Consider the following 24,136-nt stretch of genomic DNA (forward strand, 5'->3'; position numbering starts at 1 on the left):
GATTATCTCCTAAGGAATTCTGGAAATTGAGAATTTCAAAATTTAAATACTTCCTGCTGTGGAGAGATTGTTTTTAAATATTTAAATATTCTTTGAAAGAAAACTATTTTGCTATGCTATCTCCTACAAAGACAGTCATAATTGGACAACAGCTCCAAGTACCCTGAAAAGTGGGATTTCTAGAACCAACAAGAAAAAACACATTGGGTTTCAAGATACCAAAGTATTCCATGAAGTTCTATGCAAAGGAATTTCATTAATATATATTGGTTTTTAGTAAATTTTTTAATGCATTACTACTTAACAGAAGTATGCATTTTAATTCTCAGTGTCTTTTTCAGTCCTCCCCTAGTATATTTTATCTGCGCTACAGTGTGCCCGTACGGCCTTCCCCTGAGCTTCGGTGAGCTGGTGTGACCTCCACAAACAGGGCTGCTGGCCGAGAGCGGCCGCTGAACAGCAGGGCACAACAGAGCTGTTTCAGAAAGCCTTTGGGGATCTTTCTGGATGAGAAATACTGCAGAAGTACAAACGATACATAGCAAAGAGCTACTGAGCATTCACCAGCACACAGTGCCTGGCCTTCTTCGTACCTCACAAGTTTCCCAGCCGCTTTCACAGCAAGGGTGCAATTGAGGAATCGCCCAGTGCTCATTCTCAACCAAGTCACAGGGAGCATTTTTAAACCCCATATATTTGCATTTACATGGTGCTCTTTGAATGTCATAACTAATTGAAATATAAACTGTTTAGTGCCTTGTTTTACATTGAGAGGTTTGATTTAGATTAATCCTGCTGATAAATACCATTTGCTAACAAAATTAAGGGCTGATGACTTCCAATTCAAGCTTCTGTGGAATCAAATGCAACTAATAACATCAAAGCTCTGAAGCCAAAGGAAGTGCTCGATTCCAGCCAAAAAGACTTCTGTTTATGTTAAAAACTCTTTTTCCCAGGCTCCACATCACACCTCGTCACACATTTTCTTCACTGGGACTCACTGCATCCGCTACAAGGACAGAACTATAGCGATAAGAAGAAATGTAAGTCACACAATGGTTGTGCAAGCAATACAACACATGCACCAAGGGGAGGAGTAAAGCACAAGGTACTAACGGATGCTGTGACTTTTTATTTCCTTGCATTTTTCAAGGTTTTTTTGGTTTTCAGGTGATATTATCCGCATCCTACTGCCAAGGAAAATGGGCTTGAACACACACATATCTGAGCAACTAGATTACCTGGTGCAACATTTCTGCTCCTGTTTCTTCAGGCAGGACAAAGCAATGCTGGGAACAGGTCACTCCACACACAAAGCCAAGGCCCCTGGAACAGCTTAGGAGATCCCCTGCACACTACTTGTCAGGACTTGGCGGGGGGGGGGGGAAGATCTCTCTTCCCAGGGGACTGGCCTGGGCTTTGTCTGCACGGTCCACAATAACTGGAAGCCCCTACTCAGCACGAGGAGTAGGGGACACAATCCTCTAGTCCTCCTGGGAGCGTGCACACATGCACATCTATTTTCATTGCAAATCTCTCTATGAAACCCAGCTCACTCCCTAATTTTCCTCCCAGTATGACCAGCCTTGAGCTCCCTCCCTCTTGAAGCAAATCCAAGGGGAACCACAGGCAGAAGGCCCTGCACCCAGGGTAGTTCAAGCCTTGTGCTGGCCATCAACATGAAGGACAGCTCCCCAAAATCCTCCTGTCCTCCCTGTCACCAGTGCTCTCTTCCTGCGGTGGTGGCCTTAATCTTCTTATGGAACTCTTCAAAATGGTTTGAAACACATATTCTTAAAGAAAATCCAAAAGTAAACAGAAACAGTCAGAACTGTTTTCCTTTAATTAATATACATACATTCAGAGCAAAGTTACTCCACTGTATGTAGAAAACAGCCATATACTTTCTTCTATAAAGGTAGTTAAAGCAGAAACATGAAGCTGACTGAAATACATGACCAATTTTAGATGGGATGCAAGAACTTCCTGAATAACAAGATGCCCTTTACTTGAACCATGGCTTGAAAAATGTCACCAGTGCAAATGCTAAGAAAAAAAAAATACCACCAACATATCTGTCAGGACATAACTTCCACCGCTCTCAGAATACACTAGTCTTACAATGCCACTTTACCAGTAAGCAAATAAAATCATGCCCAAATACATTCAACACAGCAAAACTGAACACTGCAGAAGGTCCTATTTAAAGCAGGCTCAGTTTAAGATTAATTCAATTGCTTTAGCCAATTTATATTCTCTGCCTAAGACTCGTGGACTTCAGGAAATGAAGCATTATGATGCTTTAACAACATTCTCCAGTTGCATCTACCCTTCATATTTCTATTAGCTCCTTTGCACTCATTTAAAGCATAAATCCTCACTGACATAAATGGGCTTTGCATTCATGTAATTTAAAAAAAAAAAAAAAAAGAAAAAAATCATACGCAAGAGCGATCCTCTCTGAAGCTCAAAGCTGAGAGCAGCCAGTGCCAAACACCATGCAGCGTGTGCTGCCTGAAGGCACGGCTACATCCCGCCGTGCTCACAAGGCAGCCCACCGCAAAGCCCTCATTATCTTCATAGGTGCAGGGCAGGACCTTACCATCTGGTCACACTTTCAAAAAGAAATCAGCACATGAACTCTCCATTTTCAATATTAGAACAAGACTTGGCCAAATTGTCTACAGCACTCTGGGATACAGTCACTTAAGTCTTCCGCAAGCAATTTACTCTTCCCTAACTTCAGTATTAAGCTTTTTTTTTCCCCCCTCCATTTCTCTAACACTACATGAAGAAAAAGTAAACAAAATACTTCATCTTCACATAGCACACTTATTGGGCATTAGCCTATTTGATGCACTTCACATTTGGAAAACACATCATTAAAGTCTCTGTATCTCTCACCAGTGAGCACTGTATCTAAATATACTGAAGCTATTACAATTCACCTCATGCAGGAGTTTACATGTGTCCTTTTGGTTCATTTGAGGAGCAGAGAAAGAAGCAGAAAAACAAGTTCTCGATTCACAGTACAAAATATTTAATGCTTAAGGATAATAAAAAAAGGCCTTCAATGAAGCAAAAAGAAAATAAGCTCTGTGCTTCACACTCACATTAAACATGGTGGAAGAGAGTAGGCTGGGGAGTGATGGTACAGTTTAGCTTGTCTCACTTGTTTAATTTGTTTCTTTATTAAAGTTAATGGCCATTTTAATATTACAGGCTTACAAAATGGTAATGAAGACCAGGCAGCTAGCTGCACTTGTATTTACAGCTGGATAAACCTGCACTCAAAACAATCATTCCTGACCATGCTACAAGTGCACAGAGAACATTTTTCTGAAGTTTTATAAAGTAGGTGGTTTTAAGAATATACACAGCTTCCAACCAGCTACGGTTTCAGTAGTCAAAATAGCGATAAATATTCAAGAGGAGTAGGGTTTTTTAATTTCTACAGAAATTTAAGTAAAACACTAAATTGTTAACCACCCATTTACGTCATCTGGATTTCCCTATCTCAGAACATGCAAGGGCACATTTTCAGCCCTTTCAAGCCAACAGGAGAGTACAAACTAGAAAGAGCACCTTGGTCTCTGGGTATTGACATGGGAGACAATGTTCTCTTTGCAGTAATTCTGACTGGTTCAGAGTCAAGACACACAAAACCAACCGATGCACAGTGACAGTACAGCAGAGGGGAGCCATTCCTCTACTCTTCAGCTGACCAGAGCAAAAATTTTGGGTTTGGTGAGCAATGAGAGGGAAGAGGCATGAGGCTGGGGTTGTCACCCCCAAAACCATGCTGCGTGGGCTGCTGGGCTGCACGAAGCTGGGAGTTTTCTGAGCACTGAGGGGCCACCAGGCCCAGGAGATGGGGAGCACACTGTCTCCTGAAAGCTACCACAATGTTTTCAGCCACCACCACGGCTGAGCTTATTAAGATGGGATACAAGTGGCAGCGATTGCATAGGACAGAAATGCTGGGCAAAACAGCTTAGGAAAGTCTGATTGGGGCGGGGGGGGGGAGTGAACAAAACCAGAGAACAACAGTCTAAGTTTTAAAAATGCAATGACCAATAAAAGCAGTAACACAGCATTAATAACTTCGCTGTAGAGGCATCTGGGATAGAGTAGAAAAGCAGTATTTTGCAAGCATGTGGTAAGAGACAGTCCTGATGCAAGGCCTTTGCAACCAAAATTAACAAGGCAGAAAACCAAAACTAAGCAGTAGTATTCGAGCAGACGTTATTCCTGAATGACTCTCTTACACAAAGAATTAGAATCAGGCCAAGCAGGGCAATTTTAAGACAATGTTTTATTTACTTAATAAGTATCCCAATGAGAAACATTTTATTTCTATGGATCATAATCGGATCACTATCAGTATTACTCACTATTCATATTATAAACTCATTATGAGCTTTTCCCTTGCAGGCTAACTTCCAGTCTCTGCTGCATTGGTGTAAACCCTGTTGCTCAAAGCACGCTGAGACAGTTTCACTTGCACCGAGATTTCTTAGTAGGGCTCCCAGCTGATGGCACACATTGTCCCAGTGGTGAAAGTTACTTCTGGGAAAAGAAGAAAAGTGGGAGAAAGAGAGACACAAGAGAAAACGAAAACTGCTGGCAGCCGCCGGCAAGGCAGGAGAAGAGCAGGCACCAGGGCCCCAGGCTGCCCCAGCGGCTTTGGCGACCGGGGGCGGAGCTGCAGCCGGCGGCAGGCTGCGGGAAGGCTGGGGCAGCCCTCGCCACTGCACGGGTTGAGGGCCCTCAGGCCCTGCCTTGCTCTCCCAGAAAACACCCCACATCCAGTCAGGACGCTGACACAAGCATAACAACATCAGGTGTGCCCCAGAGTTGCTCAGTGGGTTCCTGCTGGCACTGCACTGTGCCAGGGACGCCCAGCGGTGACCATGGCCCCTGCCTGCCGTACACACACTGAATAAGCCCCCCTTAACAACCACCCTGCAGCAGCCTTGGTAGAGGAACCATTTGCTTTTTGATTTGTGAGTGAAGCGATTCTGAAAGCCAAAGCTCCATTTATTTATATTTTCTTGGTTGTTTTTTAAATCTCTATCAATATGTGCAAGACTTTATTTTAAAATGCCAGTACCACTCTAATGCCATTTATACAAATTGCTAAACCAGACTTTTGTCAGTGTTCAACTAAGGCACACCATTGCAGAAAAGCCTGAATTAATAATCTCACCGACTCCATGCAATAAGACAGGCAAGCAACGAGTATCATGCCTGCAAACACCATATCATTAATAAATATTTTCCCATTTGATAAAAGCATACTCTTATAAATGCAATTACTTGCGCTGTTTATGCTCCTTTCATCGCAGCCTCCCAGGCTGCTGAGAAAACCTCATCCACCAGTGGGAACTGGAGGAATAAGATCGCCTGACCCAGGTGGATCACAACAAGCTACTGATTATTCAGCACTGACTTCACTTTGAAGAGCCTTCCAATAAAAAGAAAAAAAAAAGTTAAACCTATGACACGACTTCAAAAATCGCAGGCAGCATTTTTAACCTCTGTCCTTTTGCATTACTGTAGCTGTGCCTGGAAAAGCTACGGCAGAAGAGAGCGTGCTATTTAGGCAGTTCCCTTCATGCCACCACCATAGCTCAAAGGGACAGAAATCAAGAAACATTAGAATCAGTGTAAGCCTATTAGGACATTAAGGAAGAATAAAACACACAGAAATTCAACAAAATGTTAAAAGGCACAGAGAAAGCACATATTTCTGAGTACAGAGCAACTTATTTTCTGGAGGTACTCCAGATTTTCAGTTTCCATCTGGCGATACTTAGCGCTGTGATAAGGGAAGAGGAGGTTTCCAGCTGAAACACAAGAGTGCACATCTGACATGAAAGACCTACAAGTAGGACTGCCACAGTCTAATCAAAACCCTTAGGATCTAAACAAGGATGGACATGGATCTAAATCATGCTTGCGTCTGTATAGAGAAACACGCTCTATTTAAATAAACGCAAATTGGGAACCTGTGACTGAAAGTGTGGTCCAGCTAGGAAAGACTTATTCTCACTCTTTTTTTGTCCTTCCCCAGCACAGGGTGGTTTAGCTTAAGCTGAGACTTGCCATTTACAGGTATACAATAAGCCAGTTGGGATTTTTCATTCTTCAGAGCAGCTACTGACTGTAACACTTGGTGCTCCAGCATTCACAAACATTACATCTGTCGCAGGGAAGAGGCAGGACGCATGTGGGTGCTCAACCATGGGTGCCAGAGAGATGACAACCCTCTGGGTACTGCATCCCACTGCCCTGCCTTGGCTATCTCAGCTGGAGGAGGACAAGAAGCTGTGGTTCCTCTGGGGCCAGAGACCTGCCTCTCGCCTAACATACACCACGGCTCAAACAAAAAAAAGCAAACGAACCCTCATAAAAACCAAGAGTCTGACTGCTTTACTGTACCCCGAAGTGCTGCTCTGCTTCAGGCTGACTGCTGAGCAGGGCTGCGCAGCGCAACCTCAGGGCGCAGGCCTGTTGCTCCCCATTTGCAAACGGGACTGGTGGGGAGAGGAGGGAAGAGGGGCAAGAAGGTGCCCTTTGGAAACTACAGCCTCCGAGTCAACTTCTGTCTCAATGACCAACCAGCACCACAAATTCCAAAACACAAACACCTAAAGGTCTGTGCTGCACATCAATGCAAATACTATTCATTTCTCCTGCTTGGTGAAATCATGCTCGTGAGGTGAGAAGGGTGGGAACGGCGACAGCACAGCCAGCCCAAGCAGGCAGGTGTAGACATGCAGTAACAGGACAAATAAGTCTTATGCCTTCTGCTGCAAGCAGAAAATATATTTTAGAAAATACAATGGCAAGAAAGTTGCATCAGATCTGGAATTGGGCAGTAAAGAGAAGCTCTCTGAATTTGTTCAATTATTTAGCTTTCCAGATTTTGTGGGGGTTCCCCCCTAGATTACTTCAGGCAAGACATTTCTCTGCTATTCTTAAAACTATCCCATTCAACTACAAAATGAGATTGAATCTAGCAGAAGAGTTTTGTTTCTTCAGGATTCAGCAGCTAACGCCAAATGAAAGACGAAAGAGAAGCCTGTCTTGTGATGAAAGGACAAGGAAAAGAGCAATCACATAAGAAAACCAATGCCCAGACCTCCAAACAGCAAAGCAATTGCATATGTCAGGTTCCCACAATACAGTGGTGCCAGCTGAGGCTTATGTTAAAACTGTGCAATAAAATTAGATGTCTGGAGCCTCTGTCAGAAGAATGATGCTATCTCATTAATGGGATTACATAGAAAAATTGGAGGGATTTCAGTCAAGAGGAATAACACGATTAAGGATCAAAAGAGTGTGACTCATGAAAGAATGTAAAAAGTGGATGCTGTGCTCTTGCCTGAAAAGCCCACATCTCAGAACTGGGGAGGCTCGGTGGTACCAGCGACACCACAGCATCTCCCCCCCTACACCTGGAATCACAGTGATAGATCAGACTCCACAGAGCGAAAACCCGTATTATAAAATACTGGCTTTGTTATGACAACACTATTACCATTTCACTCAGCAAGAAACTAATAATCGGAGAGGAAAGAGGAGACAGCTGGAGGATACAAGCCCTGTAAGAGAAGAACACATTTAGTCAGGAAGAAAAGAGACGGGAGAAAAAAAAAAAAGAAAAAAGAGATTGTGACTGGAGAGACTTGGTAGAATCAAAGCCTGTCAGTTAACGACTGGAGAGGATTTCTTAGCCATAGGAACAACATACATGTGCAATCATCTTCCCAAGGGGGATACTGGAAATCACAACTGCTGCATCATCTGAAGAGGGGCTAGCCACCACCCCAAAAACACCACCATAAGACTCCAGCATTGGCAGGAGGTGAACTAGCTACAGGGGGAAGGGGAGAAGGTGTTGTGGCAGCATATGTTCCCTAGTCACCACTACTATGTTACATTGCAGGAAAAATAAATGAATAAGTAAAAAAGATCTCTATAGAATGAGATTCTCTTCACTGAGGGGTTCAAGATCTCTCTGCAATCCATCTTTTCCAGCTGAAGGACTGTAGGTTAAGTAAAAAGGTTCATTTAAATTCTACACACTTTCAGAGTGATAAACTGATTTCAGAAAGCATTATTACGTCTGAACTCTCTCTCACCAGGGGTGAAAGCCAGCTACCTTGTGAACCATTTTTATGACAGCTAATATTCTCTAAAAATTCATTAGATGTCAACATGAAGGACAAAAGACATCACTGCAGAAGAGCGGATGCTACAAGGTACTGTACAAAGCGTATCAGGGTCACTTGCCCTGCATTCCTCCGTGTCAGCACAGGGCAGCACCGCTTCAACGCCCAGCAGCGGCCTTGTTTCTTGGTTATTGTGTGGCAAATCTTGGCTATTTGTGTGGCAAAAAGTCCAACAAAAGTAACACTTCCCAAGAAGAAACTTTGCTAAGGAATTGCCAGACCTGGAGGTGCCCAAGCAAAGCCCTTCAGAGCATGCCCACAGCCCGTGCCACCCACACAGTATGCCAACAGAAGCAGGGAAACACATCGGGAAGCAGCTTCTTCCAAACCTATCTCACTCACATCAGATCCTCCAAGAAGGAAGAGCATGTACACACACGTGTGTGTACACACACTGGCAGGAGAGGGGGTTAGGACATTTAGTTGCACTTTAGACCTTATCCAGTACATGTAGCATCAGGCAATGGCTCTTCTAGAGCTGACACTTTACAGAGCAGTGGAGGCTGAAGCCCAGTTCTCTCAATTTTCACTAAGACCCTCGAGGGCGGGTGGATACTCCCTACAACTGACAGCCAGGCCAGGCGAAGGGGACTTGGCTCTGCAAGGCTCAGAAAGCTCTGCAACCAAGGAAAATGACTCCAACAGAAGATGCAAACAGAGCAGATTTATTTGCTATTTTTGTATGGTTTCTTACCACACAACACACTCGAAGCTCTTAAGTCATTCAACTTTAAAGATGAGCTTTCTCAGAAGCTGTGCTTTCATGTAACTGGGCAAATTCATCATGTTGCTTAAGCAAATCAAGATCTAACAGCCTCTTCTCTGCCCCCTTTTTTCATTGTTTTGTCTTTTTCTGTTTTAAGAAACTAACCTTGAGTTTTAAAGTGCAGCCTTATTTCAGTAGGTATACACCTCTTAGTACAGATTGCTAAATGCAAATACACAGCATTTGGCCCTTCATCTCCCATCTCAGGACAAGCATTTAGAGAAACAGTGACAGTGTTTACAACGAGTAACATTCATTGCAGGCTGTCAGAAAACGTCCACGATCTGCATTGTGCCACACACACGAACATTTTTTTACTGGAGCCCAGAATCTCTGTTAAAAACCTTCAGTGCTTTTTCTGATTTACTATAGTAATAGTAGCAGTTAATGGGGTTTCCAGAACCACATCAATGACCATGCTGGTTACTTTGGGCTCTCTTTAGAGTCCTCAGACAGACGTGGGACACCTCCACAATGGTCTCATTCCTTAAGTTTATGCTCCCGAGTACCTTGCATCCAGTGTGAGTCCGGGTCTTCATGAGGGGAGTTGTGGTGCACAGCTCAATGGCTTCTGGTTCGTGGAAGATCACTGTCGGGAGAGGCTCTTTCCGAAGAGTTAGGACATTCAACTTAGTCTTTAACATGGTCTGAAAGTGCTAAACAGAGAAAGAAAAGCAATTATCTCCAGTCTAGTGCAGAATAATCAGAGTTAACAGTTGGACGTGTCTGCGTGTTTCACTTGCTGTTCAGTGCCTTGGAAGTTTCCGTGGGGAGAGTTAACAAGTTCTATAACTTAAGACAGTGAATATCCATTATTACTATTAGCAATGTGGAGACTGTTTTTAATTTAAAAAGATATACATGCACAAAATGAGAGGATTCATTAGAATCAACGTAAGTCCCCAAAAGGGTCTAAATTCAATGTCAGATCACTCCCAGGCATATTATAAAACTGTTCACATGCCCAGTTCCTCTACTAACAACAATCTGGAGGGAAGAACAGGAGATCAAAGACCATTCAACGAACTATGGATTCATCCATTCTTGTTTTCTTGCCGCTGTACTTAAATCTCATCCCACTGACCTTTGTAGATGTTACCGCTCCCACTGAGCTGAATGCCTCCTCAGTTTGCCTTTAGCATGTAAATTTTAAATTCTCTTCCTTTGTAAGCAACAGTTCCTCTAGTCTCCAATGTAAATACCACTACTGGTACTAACCAATAGATGTCATTCAAAACTTGCCACTTGCTATCACAGACAAGAATAACTTCCCAGGCTTGGGGGAAGAACTATCCAAGCAGACAATAATGTCATTGAATGAAGGGTTTCTCAGCAATTGCTTAAAAGCTAGTCCTTGAAAGATTTCCAAAGCAATTTTGTGGAATCAGGAGTCAGGGAAATTTTTCAACATTTGGATGTTTCTTTGAACTGAACTTCATTTGAGAAACTGAACATTTTCGCTTGCTACTACTTATCTAAGTCAGCAAATATGCAGATATGAAGCAAATCAACATAGTGTTCCCAGCTAGTAACATACTGTAGCACTGTCTAAAGAAATACGCATTTATTAAAGCTTCATAATTTGACTCTTCTAAATCAGCAGTTATTAGACATATGTGCAATGACTCCAGATCACTTTTATCAAAACCAGACCATTTGTTCTGACTTCTGATGGGAGATTCTTAACTTGTTTTGCTGTCACCCCTTTCCTCAGCCTCCCCTTCACCTCTGCAAGGCAGACCAACATTATGGGGTCTGGCTTGCAGAGAAAGAGACGCTAAGTGATTTCCCAGAACCATACAAGAAGTCACTGTCAGAGCTAGAAAATCAGCTCAGGTCCTTGGTTTTCAGTCCTGTGCTTTCGGTGAGCAGAGGGCCTATTAAACATTTCATTTATACACAGGGGATGAATCAACTATTGGATACTATGCTGTTTTCACATGGATTTTTGTGGATTTAAGTATTCCACTGAAAATGCATGAGAATTTCTTGGAAATAAACTTCCAATAATTCACAAATACTTTATCATTAGCTAACTGAAAGCCTGCTAATACACTTCTAAAACAGTTTAATCCTTAGCTCACCATTGTTTAGGTCTAATAATTGTTATGATACCAGATCTACAGCACCTTAAACATTCTCATAAGCATATTCAAGGCATAAACACTAACAGTTTGTGAAAATAGTTCTTTTTTTCCTACCTCACACAAGAAACTACAGCCTGTAACAGCAATACTTTAGGGGGTCCATGCTGTTTGTGCAAGCATTCATGTTTCCACCCCAGTGAAGAAATCTACTCATTTTTCATCTGGCTCATGTTACACATTGTACCATTCCCTCTTCCCAAACACAGTTCCAGCAAAAAAGCACTCCATTTAAGATGATTATACATTAAAGAAAATTCTTTGACACATGTTTCTGAAGATAACGGAGCTCTTTGCCAGCCAGGATTAAAACTAAACTCACTGAGAAAACCTATTTGATTCTACCTTTCAGTTGTGATTAACAGCCTTTTGTCTGGAGTTTCCTCGGCTTCTCTGGTGAAGTTGCTAGCAAAGGCTAAACAACAGATAACCAGCTGTAACGAGTGTAAAGCAAGCTCAAAGTTTGAGATCCTGAGTTTGAAGGGGCACTGCTGATTGCCAACTGCAGCACTGGGCTTGCTGGTTCCATTAACTAATTGCTGTCTACTACCACTGCAGTTCTCTCTCATAGCCTGACTTACTTTCACACATAGGCTCTAGGTCTGCTAACTTGCTGTGCAGGCTACACTTCTGGAGGAGAAAATACACAGAAGGGAGCAAGTGCTGGAGCCCTGCCGCGCGCAGGTCACGGCGATTCCCCACCTGTGAGTGGCGCCTTTCCGAGCACGGGGAATGCTGTCCCCAAGGTCACCTACTGCCTGGTGCATGCAGGCGACGGGAAAGGAAGGCAGAGGGAGAAAACTTACCTAAATGTGTTTTTAACTTGCAGTTGTACTATTTTGCTGATGGGCCAATTTTGGACCAAACCAGAGATAATGGTTGTGAAATATCAGGTTGAAGAAGATCCTATGCTAGCATTTAACTTCTCCCTCCCTGTGCGCTGAAAGAGCTCTGTTTCCATATATGATCTGTTTACAGAGGTTCTCAAAGAAAGAATAGTGCTTCCATGAGATACTCAGTAGATGAAAAAACTCCATTTAGCCCCTCTGAGTACTGAGCTTGGACCTCCAAAACGGTGGTTGCCCTCTCCTAGCATCTCTATCAGCTTCAGTGGGAGTACTGACAGAAAGAGCACAATTTGACCAAAATGAGGAAAGCTATGACAACGATCTACTTTTTTTTCCATGTTTTAACAACTACATATACAGTCTTAAACAAAGAAAAGACTGCTCTCTGCCTCACAAAGGCAATTCAATACTTGTATGAGCAGCAAGTTGGAGTGATTGGGTGCCAAAAACACTAGAGCACAATTGGCAGCAAACAGATAATTAGTTGCCAGAGAAGCGCAGGACGGATTGGGGGTGGACACAGAAATAGCCTTTTCCCTTGGACTGCATGGCTAGCGCAGACAACGCTGCGCTCCCTGCACACAGGTCATATGATGGCTGCCATAAGAAAACCAAGTCTATGCCAGGAGACACCACGCAATGAGGCCCCAAATAAACAAGTTATTGAAAGACGTGTCTAACTTTCACTATGTGAGCAGTCCCAGTAAAGCACGCGTAGTCAATGGGATTATTCATGTGCTTTAAGCCAAGAACAGGATAAAGTGCTTCACTGAACCCATTTCTTAGTTTCCACTCCCAACTGGCATCTCCTGCGGAAACTGTTGGCAAATGCTGACCTATAACAGCAGCCAATGTATTTTTTGAGAAGAAGCATTACCTCTCCACTGCTGTGAACCCAGAATATTTCTTTAAAGTGCTTTAAGTTCACAAAGTTCTTGAAAAGCATGACTTTGGCAATTCAGTGAATGAAGGTTCAGGGAACATTATACCATTCACATTTCATGTGCCAGAACCATTAGGTTCATTTGGTAGCTCTTATACTGAAAATCTTCAGAAGAAGATAGTCTTAACTGGCATGACTATAACAGCTCAAAACTGCACACCATTCATCCTTTATCCATTTAGATGCTGCTACTGATACAGATTTTACGTTTAAAAGAAATACAAGGAACAACATAACAGTAAGAAATTGGCAGCAAGCTTTTAAATTTCTTGAGCAAACAAAATACCTTAATTGCCACAGACAGGATCAGAGCTGTAATTAGCATTGTATTTTCCTATTTGCTGAACATGAAATCATTCAGAATAAAAGTTAAGTAAAGCCCCGAATGACATCGGAAAATCATCTTAATACATAAACATAGTTCTGTTTATTCAAGGATTCAAGTTCCATCATTTTCTTCTGCTTAGTCTACCAGTCTTAATGGCATCCTCTCCCCCTGTAGAAGAAAACTGAAGGGTGTATAACTGGTAGGCCAAACCCGTAGCAGGCCAAGGCTGTCACTACAGAGGTACAACAGGCATTGCCTCTTTGGTGACCTTCAAAGTGCTCCCTATTTCAAGGAAAAGAGTGTCATCACTAACCCTCTTAGCTACAGGTTAATTGAACATAAGAATCAAGAACTTTAAATTGTTTTCAATGTATATTTTGTTATCAGCTCAGTCACACATTAGCTGTAGATTAACTATTTCATAACATCCAATTTACAAATTATAGGTGTTATGTATTTAATTCAAGCACAGATTCTGTTGCTGTTAAAAGTGAGAATTAACAGCATTTGGGTTTTGGTTTAGTTTGTCAGCAAAAACACCACCACTTCCACAACTCAGGCCAAACATCTTGGAGAAAACAACTGTGACTCTATACAATTAAACATGCCTTGGAGGAGAAAATAATGCACTGAAAATTTGTAATAGTAATGCTTAACACTTCTGCACAGCTCTTCATCTTCAGGTCTTCACTAAACAGTCACTGCTGTTCACAATATTGAGGGCTCAGCAGCCAAGCCTGGGTTAGTGGATCTTTTCATCTTCATGATGGAAATAAAACAAAGACTCAAACTCAATAAATCTAAGAAAGTTATATATTGGATGTGAATACAAAAATAAATGTCAAGAAAGAGAGGACTAACTCATTGTAATCTGTAACCCAGCAATAGGGGATGAGCAAAATGAACACAGTTTAGAGGGTGATCAGGTTGCGACATGGTGAACCTGAGTAAGAAAGTCTTCAGCACCTTCACCCTCAGGCCCCATTATCCCTTCACGTCAGCATTACAACCAACATGACTGCATAAACTGGCATCACATTTCCAGACAACTTGTATTTCACCAAATTTTGCCAAAGACACACACTGAGTGAAAAAACAAAATGATAGCATATTAACTTGTGAAAAAGAGTTATTCTAGAAGTTCAAAGCCTCTGAAAGAGGGGTTTGCCAGAATGGGAAGCAATCATCTGGGCAACTCATCCTCTACAGCACCTACAAAGAAATTTCCAGATGAAATCCACGTTTGAGCACCAGCAAAAGATCACTCCCTGGAAAATTAAAAAACAACCTCTATAATGTACTACTTCAGTGCAAGTACTTCATCTACCTTTGAAATCCATTTAGTTGTGGAATGAAACCAAAACTTTTCAACAGCATCCCACCGTAAGACGCAGCAGCCTAGGAGGGGAAAGACACAACCAAGTGCAATGAACTGCAAGAGAATTTCAGAAAGTCCAAATGTCCCTTTTCACCTGTTCCCAGTAGAATTTGACTAGCAGCATATCCAGTCTGTAGATACAGGACTCCACTCTCTCACTCATGGCCAGAGGAGATGACAACACAGGAGTCCTTCAGCAATATGGTGACACCATCAGTGACATGAGCACAGCTGTGATCCAAGGACCACCCCACCCCAAGCCTCTAGTTTTTTGACAAGAAAAGAATTCTGATACTGTTCATATGAAAACTGATCCATTTCAAGGCTTTGTTTTGTTTAAAGCAAATGCTATCCAGTACAGATAAATGTCACATCTGACCCATTTCTTGTTAAACAAATATTTCTAATAGAGTTTAAATACTTTCCCCTCCCCTATACTAAACTTCACTGTGCTGTATTTATTTATCCTTTACTAGCAGTTCATATAAACATTGTACCAAACACTACAATAAAACCCTCTACAGAGGGGATGGAAGCACTTATCAAAGTCACAAATGATCCCATCAGCAGCCTGCTCGGTAACACAAAACTGACTGGCATGCACAAATCCAAGATCATGTCACGACTCTTTATACTCAAGCAGATTCGGCCTGAGTTGTCTTCTTGAAACCAATCCAATTCCAGAAATCTGGTTATTAAAAGCCTATCTCATCTAGCATGTCGAGAGCTATATTTTGCCAGCCTGTCAAACCAAATCCATTCAATCTCCTTCAGGTAACAGAAGCTACTTAGGTGAAAAAGCAGATAACTATGTCTGAATGTACGTCTCTCAATTGCAAAGAAACAGCAAGGGGCATGAGGGGACGACAGGCTCACCTGTGGGCGCCCTGGGACACATTCTGAAAGTGGAGGAGCTTGGGCAGGCCCGTGGCATGATCCAGCATGCCCACACCGAGGGCATGGCACCCCACGGATCTTGGGGCAAAGCATATGGGAAACATCATGCCACAAGAGCAAAAAAAAAAAGGAAAAAAGAGACCTTTGCCATCTGACCACGTGCCCAATGCCACCGTGCATGGTTGGGCATTAGAAATTGAACCAGTGCCTGCCACCATTTCCCTCCTCATGTCCTCCTGCTCCTACCACCCCCCCACCACATAGCACAGAGGAGAGACGGGGGCAGCAAGGAGCATTTTGGCACAGAAAAGAGTGATCTGCATTTATCAAGGTAAGCTCAAATCTGTACGGCCGGACACCGAGCAGAAGACGGCATGAGCGCAAGCAAGGTGTGAGACTGGGGAAAGGAAAGCATCACCCAGGTCACACCCGGAGAGGCAGCACTGCAAGCGATGTTCCCCGCTGCCGGGCACAGAGACCCTCCAGGGATTCTCCCGCCATTACTGAACCTAACAAAGGAGTCAAGGATAAAATTCTGATGGAAAAACCTACAATATACAGAAAAAACAGAGAGATGAAGGCAAGGGGGACACAGGACTGCAGATAGTAAAGAAGGACAAGGACACAGGGAGCCTTTTTAGCATGGCAAGCCCAGCTGCAGTGCAAAGTACAGAGGAAACCGAAATCAGTCAGGTGTCAAAAGGCCTTTCAGCAAAGATGCTACTGGATCTTTGCATGCAAGCACTGAGAATTATTCCATCTCACTCTAACACCAGTTTCTCGGGGAATATTATTCTTCCTGCAGTGATAAGACATATCTCTTAAAAACACACAGCTATGAAGATTTCATAAATAAAACTTACACTCCCTATCAATAGCCCTGATCACACAGCTGCCTGTGTGACAATACTCACATTGCCTTGTTTTCTTACAAGTTTAAAGAATTTCTGTTTCCTCACAATATAATTCATGTGAAACGTTTTGTTCTCAGACCCTGTGTACTTGGAGTTTGCTCTGGCTGGATGCCTCCATCCTGTTGCCAAGCTTATGCGATTCCAATCAGCAGGATCGCTGCCCAAACAAAACACAATCCCAGATACAAACACCCTCCAAACTGCAGGGAACTTCAGAGCCAGATGAGAATTTCATGACTGATCCTCTAACATCTCTCTACCCTCAGCCAAATTAAACCCCCCAACCTAAGCAAATCTGAACATACAGGATATTCAGAGACTAAGGTTAGGCATAATCACTCAGAACCTGAATTCCCACTATAGGGATCCACATCAGAGTAGGAAGGAGTCAATATTACAGGACACTCATAATCAGGAAAATAAAAGAAGACCTCCCTAAAACATCAGTGGAAGAGGTAAAAGAAGTTACAGTACTACAATAAAGAGTTCTTTGAACAGTCTCTACATTAGAGTACCTAAATTCCCTGTCCACTATTTCAGTGGAAATTAGGCATGTGGATGGAAGATGAACATCTAAATATGTCTGTTTGGATTTGGCCTTTTACAAGTTATTATTTACTGATGACAGTTAGACATATTTTGAAATGAGTTGTAGTTTCCAATACCTGGTGTTCATGGCATAAATTTTGTACCAGAACAAGATTTTTTTTTAGCACCAATAGAAGTAAAGCTTCCTGACTTTCACCAATGTATCAACTGAGCTGCTCTCATAAATCACCGCTTCCCAGACTTTTGTCCCCAGAAACCATTGTTAACTCTCAAATTTTAATAACTTTGTCACGACTGAACTAGCTGTCATGCCACACAAACCCAATTAACAGATAGCTGCGTTGTGTATTTTATTAAATGCAATCATTTTAAAGAACATTTACACTTGTGGTAACAACTCTGACTTTTTCTGCCATCCCATTCCTGATGATGTTGGTCTTCAACCTACGCGCAGAAGTCCAACAAAAAAAACAGCCTGGGAAGCACAGCTCCATTACACAGCACTGAAGGAAAATAGTGTCATCCCCATTATCTGCTGTTCATCTTCTCATCAGCAGAGCAGCAGTACCTCCCCAAAAGCACCATGTCTGTGTACAAGCCTGGAATTTTAAACTAGATTACAATTTCAGAAGTACCAGCATGCCAGAATCTCTCTGTGCAAGCAGAGGTATTTAGCAGCCACAGCATTTTTCAGGACAAATGGCAGTCAAAGTACAAGCCCAAGACAAAGCAAATGGTAAAAAAAAAAAAAAAAAAAAAAAAAAAAAGAAGAAGAAGAGAGAAGAGTGGAAATAAATGAAGAAATAAAGAGATGACAAGAAGAGAAAGAACAAAATAGGACACACAGCAGCATAGATATGTCAAGTTCACTTGCTTTGATTTTGAGCTGACCCCTTAGCTGCTTTCCAACGTATTTTTCCCCTAACATGAGTTTCCAGTAGATGTATTATTATTTAGTGTAGCTGGCCCAATATTAAAACAATGGAATCCTGCAGCATGAAGGCGGCTGTTGCTTTTTCAATTTGCTCTTGGAGGCTTTCCAGTAATTTCTGTGTCAGGGGATGCTTTAAAAAGTTCTTTTTCCTCACTCTGTGCCTGGCAGAGCAAGCCCATCTCATACAATACCTGCCAGACTGCCACTGCATTCCCCAGCACAGCCCTTTCAAAACCAGCATGTCACTCTCTCACTCTTCTCCTCCTTTTTTTGCGATAAATCAATAACTTGTTAAGCAGTTACATAGTTCAGTGACCTCTCTCCTGCCTTTTTAAGACTTGTTCTCCGAGGCAGGGATATGGACTGGATGACATAGATGTCTTCGACAAACAAGGAATTTGTCCCGCTTCTTTGCTAGAGGTAACATTGTGCCTAATACTATGCAGAAACAAAGGGTACAAATTCTTGCCAAAAATCTTATTATTGCTTAAATGTAAACCAAATGAACTTTTGGTCTAATGAATTCTTCTGCTTACAGCTACAGGATAATGAGAATCCACTCCTTCCTCTAAAGCCGTCCATTTTATCACTGACTCTTTTCATGTTAATTTACAGCACTGCCTTTTCCAGGTCTGAAACACCCCAGGATTTAAGCCTGGCATTCTTGAGGGTCTCTGAGAGGGGGGCCTTCTACTTCCCATGGACACAAGCCATCTCCAAGTGAGCAGACCTGCTTCTTCAGCAAGCCAGCCTTTTCAGAAAGCCTCCATCAAGCCTTACAGTGGGCCAAGAGAGCAGCCTGGTGCCTTTAGCATTCCCTCTCTCCACACATCCCCATGAGCACCACCAGGACACATTCAGAGCACCCCCAGAGAAACCATGGCTGGTCAGCACTGCTGTCCCGTCACATGCACCTTCCCCAGGAGACTTCTCCAGTCCCAACTACTCTCACAGGCATTTCATCTTCTGCAGTATTACTCCTTTCTTGCCTCCAGCAGTAAATTATTCATCACTGGGGGAATGCTGCCAGGATTTATGGCTGTACAAACCTCTGAGCACATGATGCAGAATATAGACAAAATTTGGGTCCCACTGCAGTGCAAATGCATAACACCTATTCCCAGAGGTACTTCGTCTTCCCACTTCTTAAAGCCATGAATAAGAGTAGCACACCAGAGAGCCTACGTCAGGGATAAGAGAGTCTAGAGAAAGTGATCAAAAATACCCTTCTACAAAGTGTCTCATTAATTCAGCAAAGCTTTAGAATTGGATAATTGACAGGATTTGCACCAAGAAACTTTCACAAAAGAAAATCAAACCAACTCATTCACATTCCTGTTTCTCCTGCAATTACCTTACTGGTTAAGCTGAGCCAACACAGTCAGATGCAAAATTACTCCAGTGCAGAATGAGTCAAACAAAGTGGCCGAGGACAGCGCTCTCCTTTGCTGGGGCTAACCTACGGCACCCAAGGACAGGGCAGCCCTCCAGATATAAAGGTTAAAATTGCATGGTGTTTTCAAGGCTTTTCAAAAGTAATTAATCTTTTCCAATGTTTCTATTTTTCTGATTTTTTCTTCCTTAGCATTTGACAAGAAGGGAGATTAAGCTTCCAAGTTCTCACAATTTAAGCACCCAAAACGGGAGATGCTCAGAAACGCCAGCTTCTCTGTAAAACCTCAGTTTCTTCTTCTTTGCTTGTCAACAAAGTCCAGATAATTTTGCAGAAGATTAACTAATCCCTCAGCTGAGTATTATGTTTCAAAATGCTAGTGATTACACACACATATGCACACCTACAGTTCCTCAAACAAAGGGGGAGAAAAAAAGCCCAAACAAAAAAAAGCAAATCCCTCCAGAAAAGAAATAAAATATGCACCATGAGATTCAACCAGACTCCCTTACCCCCCTCAAGGCATGGTTAATATACTATCTGCCAGTACATATGGGACCAATTAAACAGAGCTAACTCCTCACACAGGCACTGCAGCGTCACTCAGGAGGAATCCACAATTGATTAAACAAATTCAAGTAATTCCATCCTGGAAACACATGCTCATTCATAACCAAATCCCAGTCTTTAGGAATCCCATATGCCATGCAACAAACCATCCCTGCGTCCACAGAAATCTGTGGCAAAACAAATCTGAAGTGCAACAGGAACAGAACTGGTCCCCGTCTTTACTGCTGCTTTACACGTGCTACTACATGCACCTACATGAAGAATTATTACTACTTTTTAAAGTAGTAACTAAATTGCTATTTCAGGCTTATAATTCAACATCGCCAATGAAATGAAGAACACTGAATGATGGAAACACTAAATTGTTTACCTAAAGAAAACAGAAGAGCTCCAAACATCCAAATGTTCCCTTCCAGCAAACCCAGCAGAACTGGAAGGCTTCAGGCCTGTGCAAGGATCAGCATTCAGCCTCTTCACGTTGTCAAGGCTACTTTCTCCTTTTCCAGTCATTATACTCTCGCTTTTCTCCAGTAAGCTCCAAACTTTGTTCAACATAGGAATGACTTGCAAGTTTTCCACACAGAAAACAGCTGCAGAACAAACCATCCTGCAGAGTCACAAAGAGGAACCTCCTCATTCTCAGCATAGCCTCAGCTTACTTTCCTCCTCCACTGATTGCTAACCACCTAAACACAATCCTTTCTCAGCCATTTTACAACTTCAATAACTTTGCACTGAAAAAGGCAATCAGTTTTGAATCTGCAAGTTTTGGCTCAACTTTGAAGTTGTAGAAGAAACAGGAATGTAAATTAGAGGTTTTGTTGGGCTTTTTCTTATGAAATATTTCTTGGTCAATTATTACAAACAACATTTTAACATATTTCAGGCTTGGGGGAACTGAAATAATATAGAACATCAACATCCAGGGCGAAGGGCCTGGGCTGTTAAAGACCTGAGCTTCTCTAGATGCACATCTAATATATATTCCTGTAATACAACACAGTGAAGTATTCTGAATATTTACGGTCTCCAGAGAACCTGTGTCAAGCAGCTAGTTAAACAGATGTGAAAGAACCAACAAAATTAAAATAAATTAACTGCCTGCCCAGAACTTCTCCACTGTCACCTTCTTTGTCCCATCCAATTTAACTTCGAAGCATTACTGACGTAGTTATTCCCGCATCTCTCAAAGCATGTAGAGCTGTAATTCTACAGGAGATAATAACAAGGTGGCTTTTATCAAACTTGATGCATCTGAAAATTAAATTATTTACCCAGCAAGAGAAGGGAGTGAAAGAATCTAGGGGCCTCTGATAAAATAGTAAAGTATTGAATCTTGTGAATACCAATTAGTCATTCCTCTGGGGAATGAAGTTTCAAGACAAATATTTCTTCTAATCAAAAAAAGGCATGTATTTGGCTGAAAAAACCCACACACAACTGTGATGCAAGATGTTTGAGCAGCTTTACAAATTCAGTCCTCTATAATTATACCAAGACAGCTAAAAATTCCACTGTCACAACCACCACCGCCACAAATAAATAATTGTCAAAATAAATTCAGTAGATTACCACGCAAAAATGTGTCTTCTACAGCTTAATCTTGCGATCATGCTTTTTATAGCATATGCCTCTGCCCAGATTTGCAGCTTTTGTTATTTGCATTTTGACCACTAAGCACAAGGGTTATCAATCTTTTATACTTGAAATTGTTTATGCTGCAGCCCTACCAATGGCTTCTCAACTGTGCTTATCTAAGCTATTTGCATATATAATGGCCATACAGTTCTTTCAAAAAATCTCAAAGCCAAACTAAGTGATGTCAAGCAATCTGGCCAAAAGAAAAAAAAAAGAAAAAAAAAAGCCTGATTCTGAACATTTACTGATATGGCAGTAACCAGGTAGACTGCAAATATGAGGCAGATGGATGCATACACACAGGGATTCAATACGAGTCTCCAGTGCCTCTTCTGTATGGGTCAGCCCCAGTTCTGCAACGGAAGAAGAAGCCACAGAAGACTTTTCAAAGGAATCTGTCAAGTTCCCTGGCCTCTTCCACAAATACTTCCAGGAAAAGTAACTGTCCAGCTCACAGTGTTTATTGCAGTTTCTTACCTTTGGAAAGCAAGGATTATTACAAAGCAATTAAACACCAACCCATGAGCTAGGACCAAGGCCAGCTACTCTGAAGGAGTACCATTATCAGAAGGGAAGTGCAATGGAGAGCTTCTATGGGTGAAGCTACATGGCATACAGGGAACAACACAATGGCTACGCAAGACGTCTGCCTCACCATCACTCACTTCCATCAGAGTTTTCACTACAGCTGCAGAGATACTCAAGACTGCCCACTGCAAAGCTTCTCTGCCTACATGCTAGTCAAGAATATTCAGTACAGAATGTGCCACGTAGGCACAGCATAAGGCTTTGCTTCTAGGTCTCCACTTGGGAAGCTAGAGGACAGTCAGAGCCAAACACTCCACATGGACATTTCTCTTCCTGAGGGATGATTTCTAGCTAGAAGGCAGAGGGCTGTTTTCTTGCTTTCCAAGTGTTACCATTATTTAAAGAAAAGTCTGTAAAAGTGTAAAAGTGTTTGTACTGTTGGTAAGTTGCTTGGGAGACCATTGCAACTAAAATATTTTTGTTATTTTTTTTTTTTTTTTAAAAAAAAGTATGTAATTTCGGTCCAGAAGCAAAGCTTGAAACAGACAACCTCAAAAGGTGAAATTCTGGGCAAGCTGTAAACTGAAGTCACAGATTTTGAGACAGAACTTTAACTCCACGTCAACTAATCACTGCCAGTTCCTCTACGATATACCAACCTTTAATACAGCTACACTATTTCAAGTCTTCGAGCGTTTGGAGCAGAAGCTACCTACCCTTGTTTGATTTTTATTCAATTTTGGATCCCAGGCTCCAGGGATCAGATTTTCAGATGACATTAGAAAAGCCTCTGAAATCACATCAGTCAAGTTTTGCATGCACAGCTATTTGCACAAGCCAATTCTACAGTTTTACAAGACAATCGGCTAGATAAACATCTGTCTGCTCCATTTTGAGCAGCCGATGAGCGTAGGAGACCTTTGATCATTCAACAAAGCCTGTTCCCTCCTGGGTACAATCCAGCAAACACCACAACTGAAGTGTTCCAAATTTTGTTTTTTCCCATCTTTAAGCGCTGGTTGGGTATCATGTGCAACTCAGTGTCATCCACACCCCAACGAGCACAACAGAGAAAATCAGAGATTGAAGAGCTACAGCATCTCCTTGCAGAAACAGGAACACAAACTACCAACGTCTTCTGTTGTTCAAGCCAGGCAAGTGTATGCGGTAGCTATCCATAAAGGACAACAACGGGTTTTGACCATGGCACAATGAAAAAAAACTTAAGTAGGGCATCTGCTTAAACATCTATTCTTGAAAAAAAATGATTTGTAGAAATAAATATTAGAAATCATTTGAAAACCACAATATTCCATGCAGTGCTCCATCACTAGGATAAAGTTTAAAAGGGAACCAGCTTCAACCAGCTGAATCAGGGCTGCGGTTATAATCTATTTTCCCTGTAGCATCTGTAGAGAAGTGATTAGTTCCAACTCCTGCCCTACGACACGAGCATTTCCACTTTCATGTTTTATCACCATTATAGTTAGAAATTAACAGACTCTGGTGGCTATCACTGATATTCCCAACACAGCAGAGCAAAGCTGTTCCCGATATTTGGGATTCCCTTTTCTGCTTACAGAGTGGACAAATCACAAATGCAGTTTCCCTTGAAGTTACCAATATTTAATAGTGTTTATTCATGCAGTATACATCTGAGTGGGAAAAGGGTGCAAGCATCTATTCAGAGAACAAATCCGTTCATCAGCTCCTGTACAGTTTCCTCCTTTGCCTTCTTCCTTAAATGTGTGCAACAAGGGCAAGCGCAGGGTCCTGTACCTGGGAAGGAACAACTCCATGCACCAATACAGGCTTGGGGTGGACCTGCTAGAAAGCAGCTCTGTGGATAGAGACCTGGGTGTCCTGGTGGATGACAAGTTGACCATAAGCCACCAGTGTGCACTGGTTGCCAAGGCGGCCAGTGGTATCCTGGGATGCATTAAGAGGAGTGTGGCCAGCGGGTCGAGGGAGATTCTCCTCCCTCTCTACTCTGCCCTAGTGAGGCCCCATCTGGAGTACTGCGTCCAGTTCTGGGCTCTCCAGTTCAAAAAAGATGAGGAACTACT

The 24,136-nt window shown here is 42.3% G+C and overlaps 1 protein-coding gene across 2 annotated transcripts in view; it reads right to left on the bottom strand.

The window, feature by feature from the left end:
- PID1 (phosphotyrosine interaction domain containing 1) overlaps window positions 1–24,136 on the bottom strand; it is a 91,221-nt gene that overhangs the window by 46,126 nt on the left and 20,959 nt on the right. For both annotated transcript variants that reach the window (XM_075417330.1, XM_075417329.1), the window contains exon 2: window positions 9,516–9,662. In XM_075417330.1, coding sequence (XP_075273445.1) covers window positions 9,516–9,650 — 135 coding nt within the window. In that variant the 5' untranslated portion in view covers window positions 9,651–9,662. The remainder of the gene's footprint in view (window positions 1–9,515; window positions 9,663–24,136) is intronic.

The sequence above is a fragment of the Opisthocomus hoazin genome, chromosome 4 (genome assembly GCF_030867145.1).
Source record: "Opisthocomus hoazin isolate bOpiHoa1 chromosome 4, bOpiHoa1.hap1, whole genome shotgun sequence".
NCBI lineage: Eukaryota > Metazoa > Chordata > Aves > Opisthocomiformes > Opisthocomidae > Opisthocomus > Opisthocomus hoazin.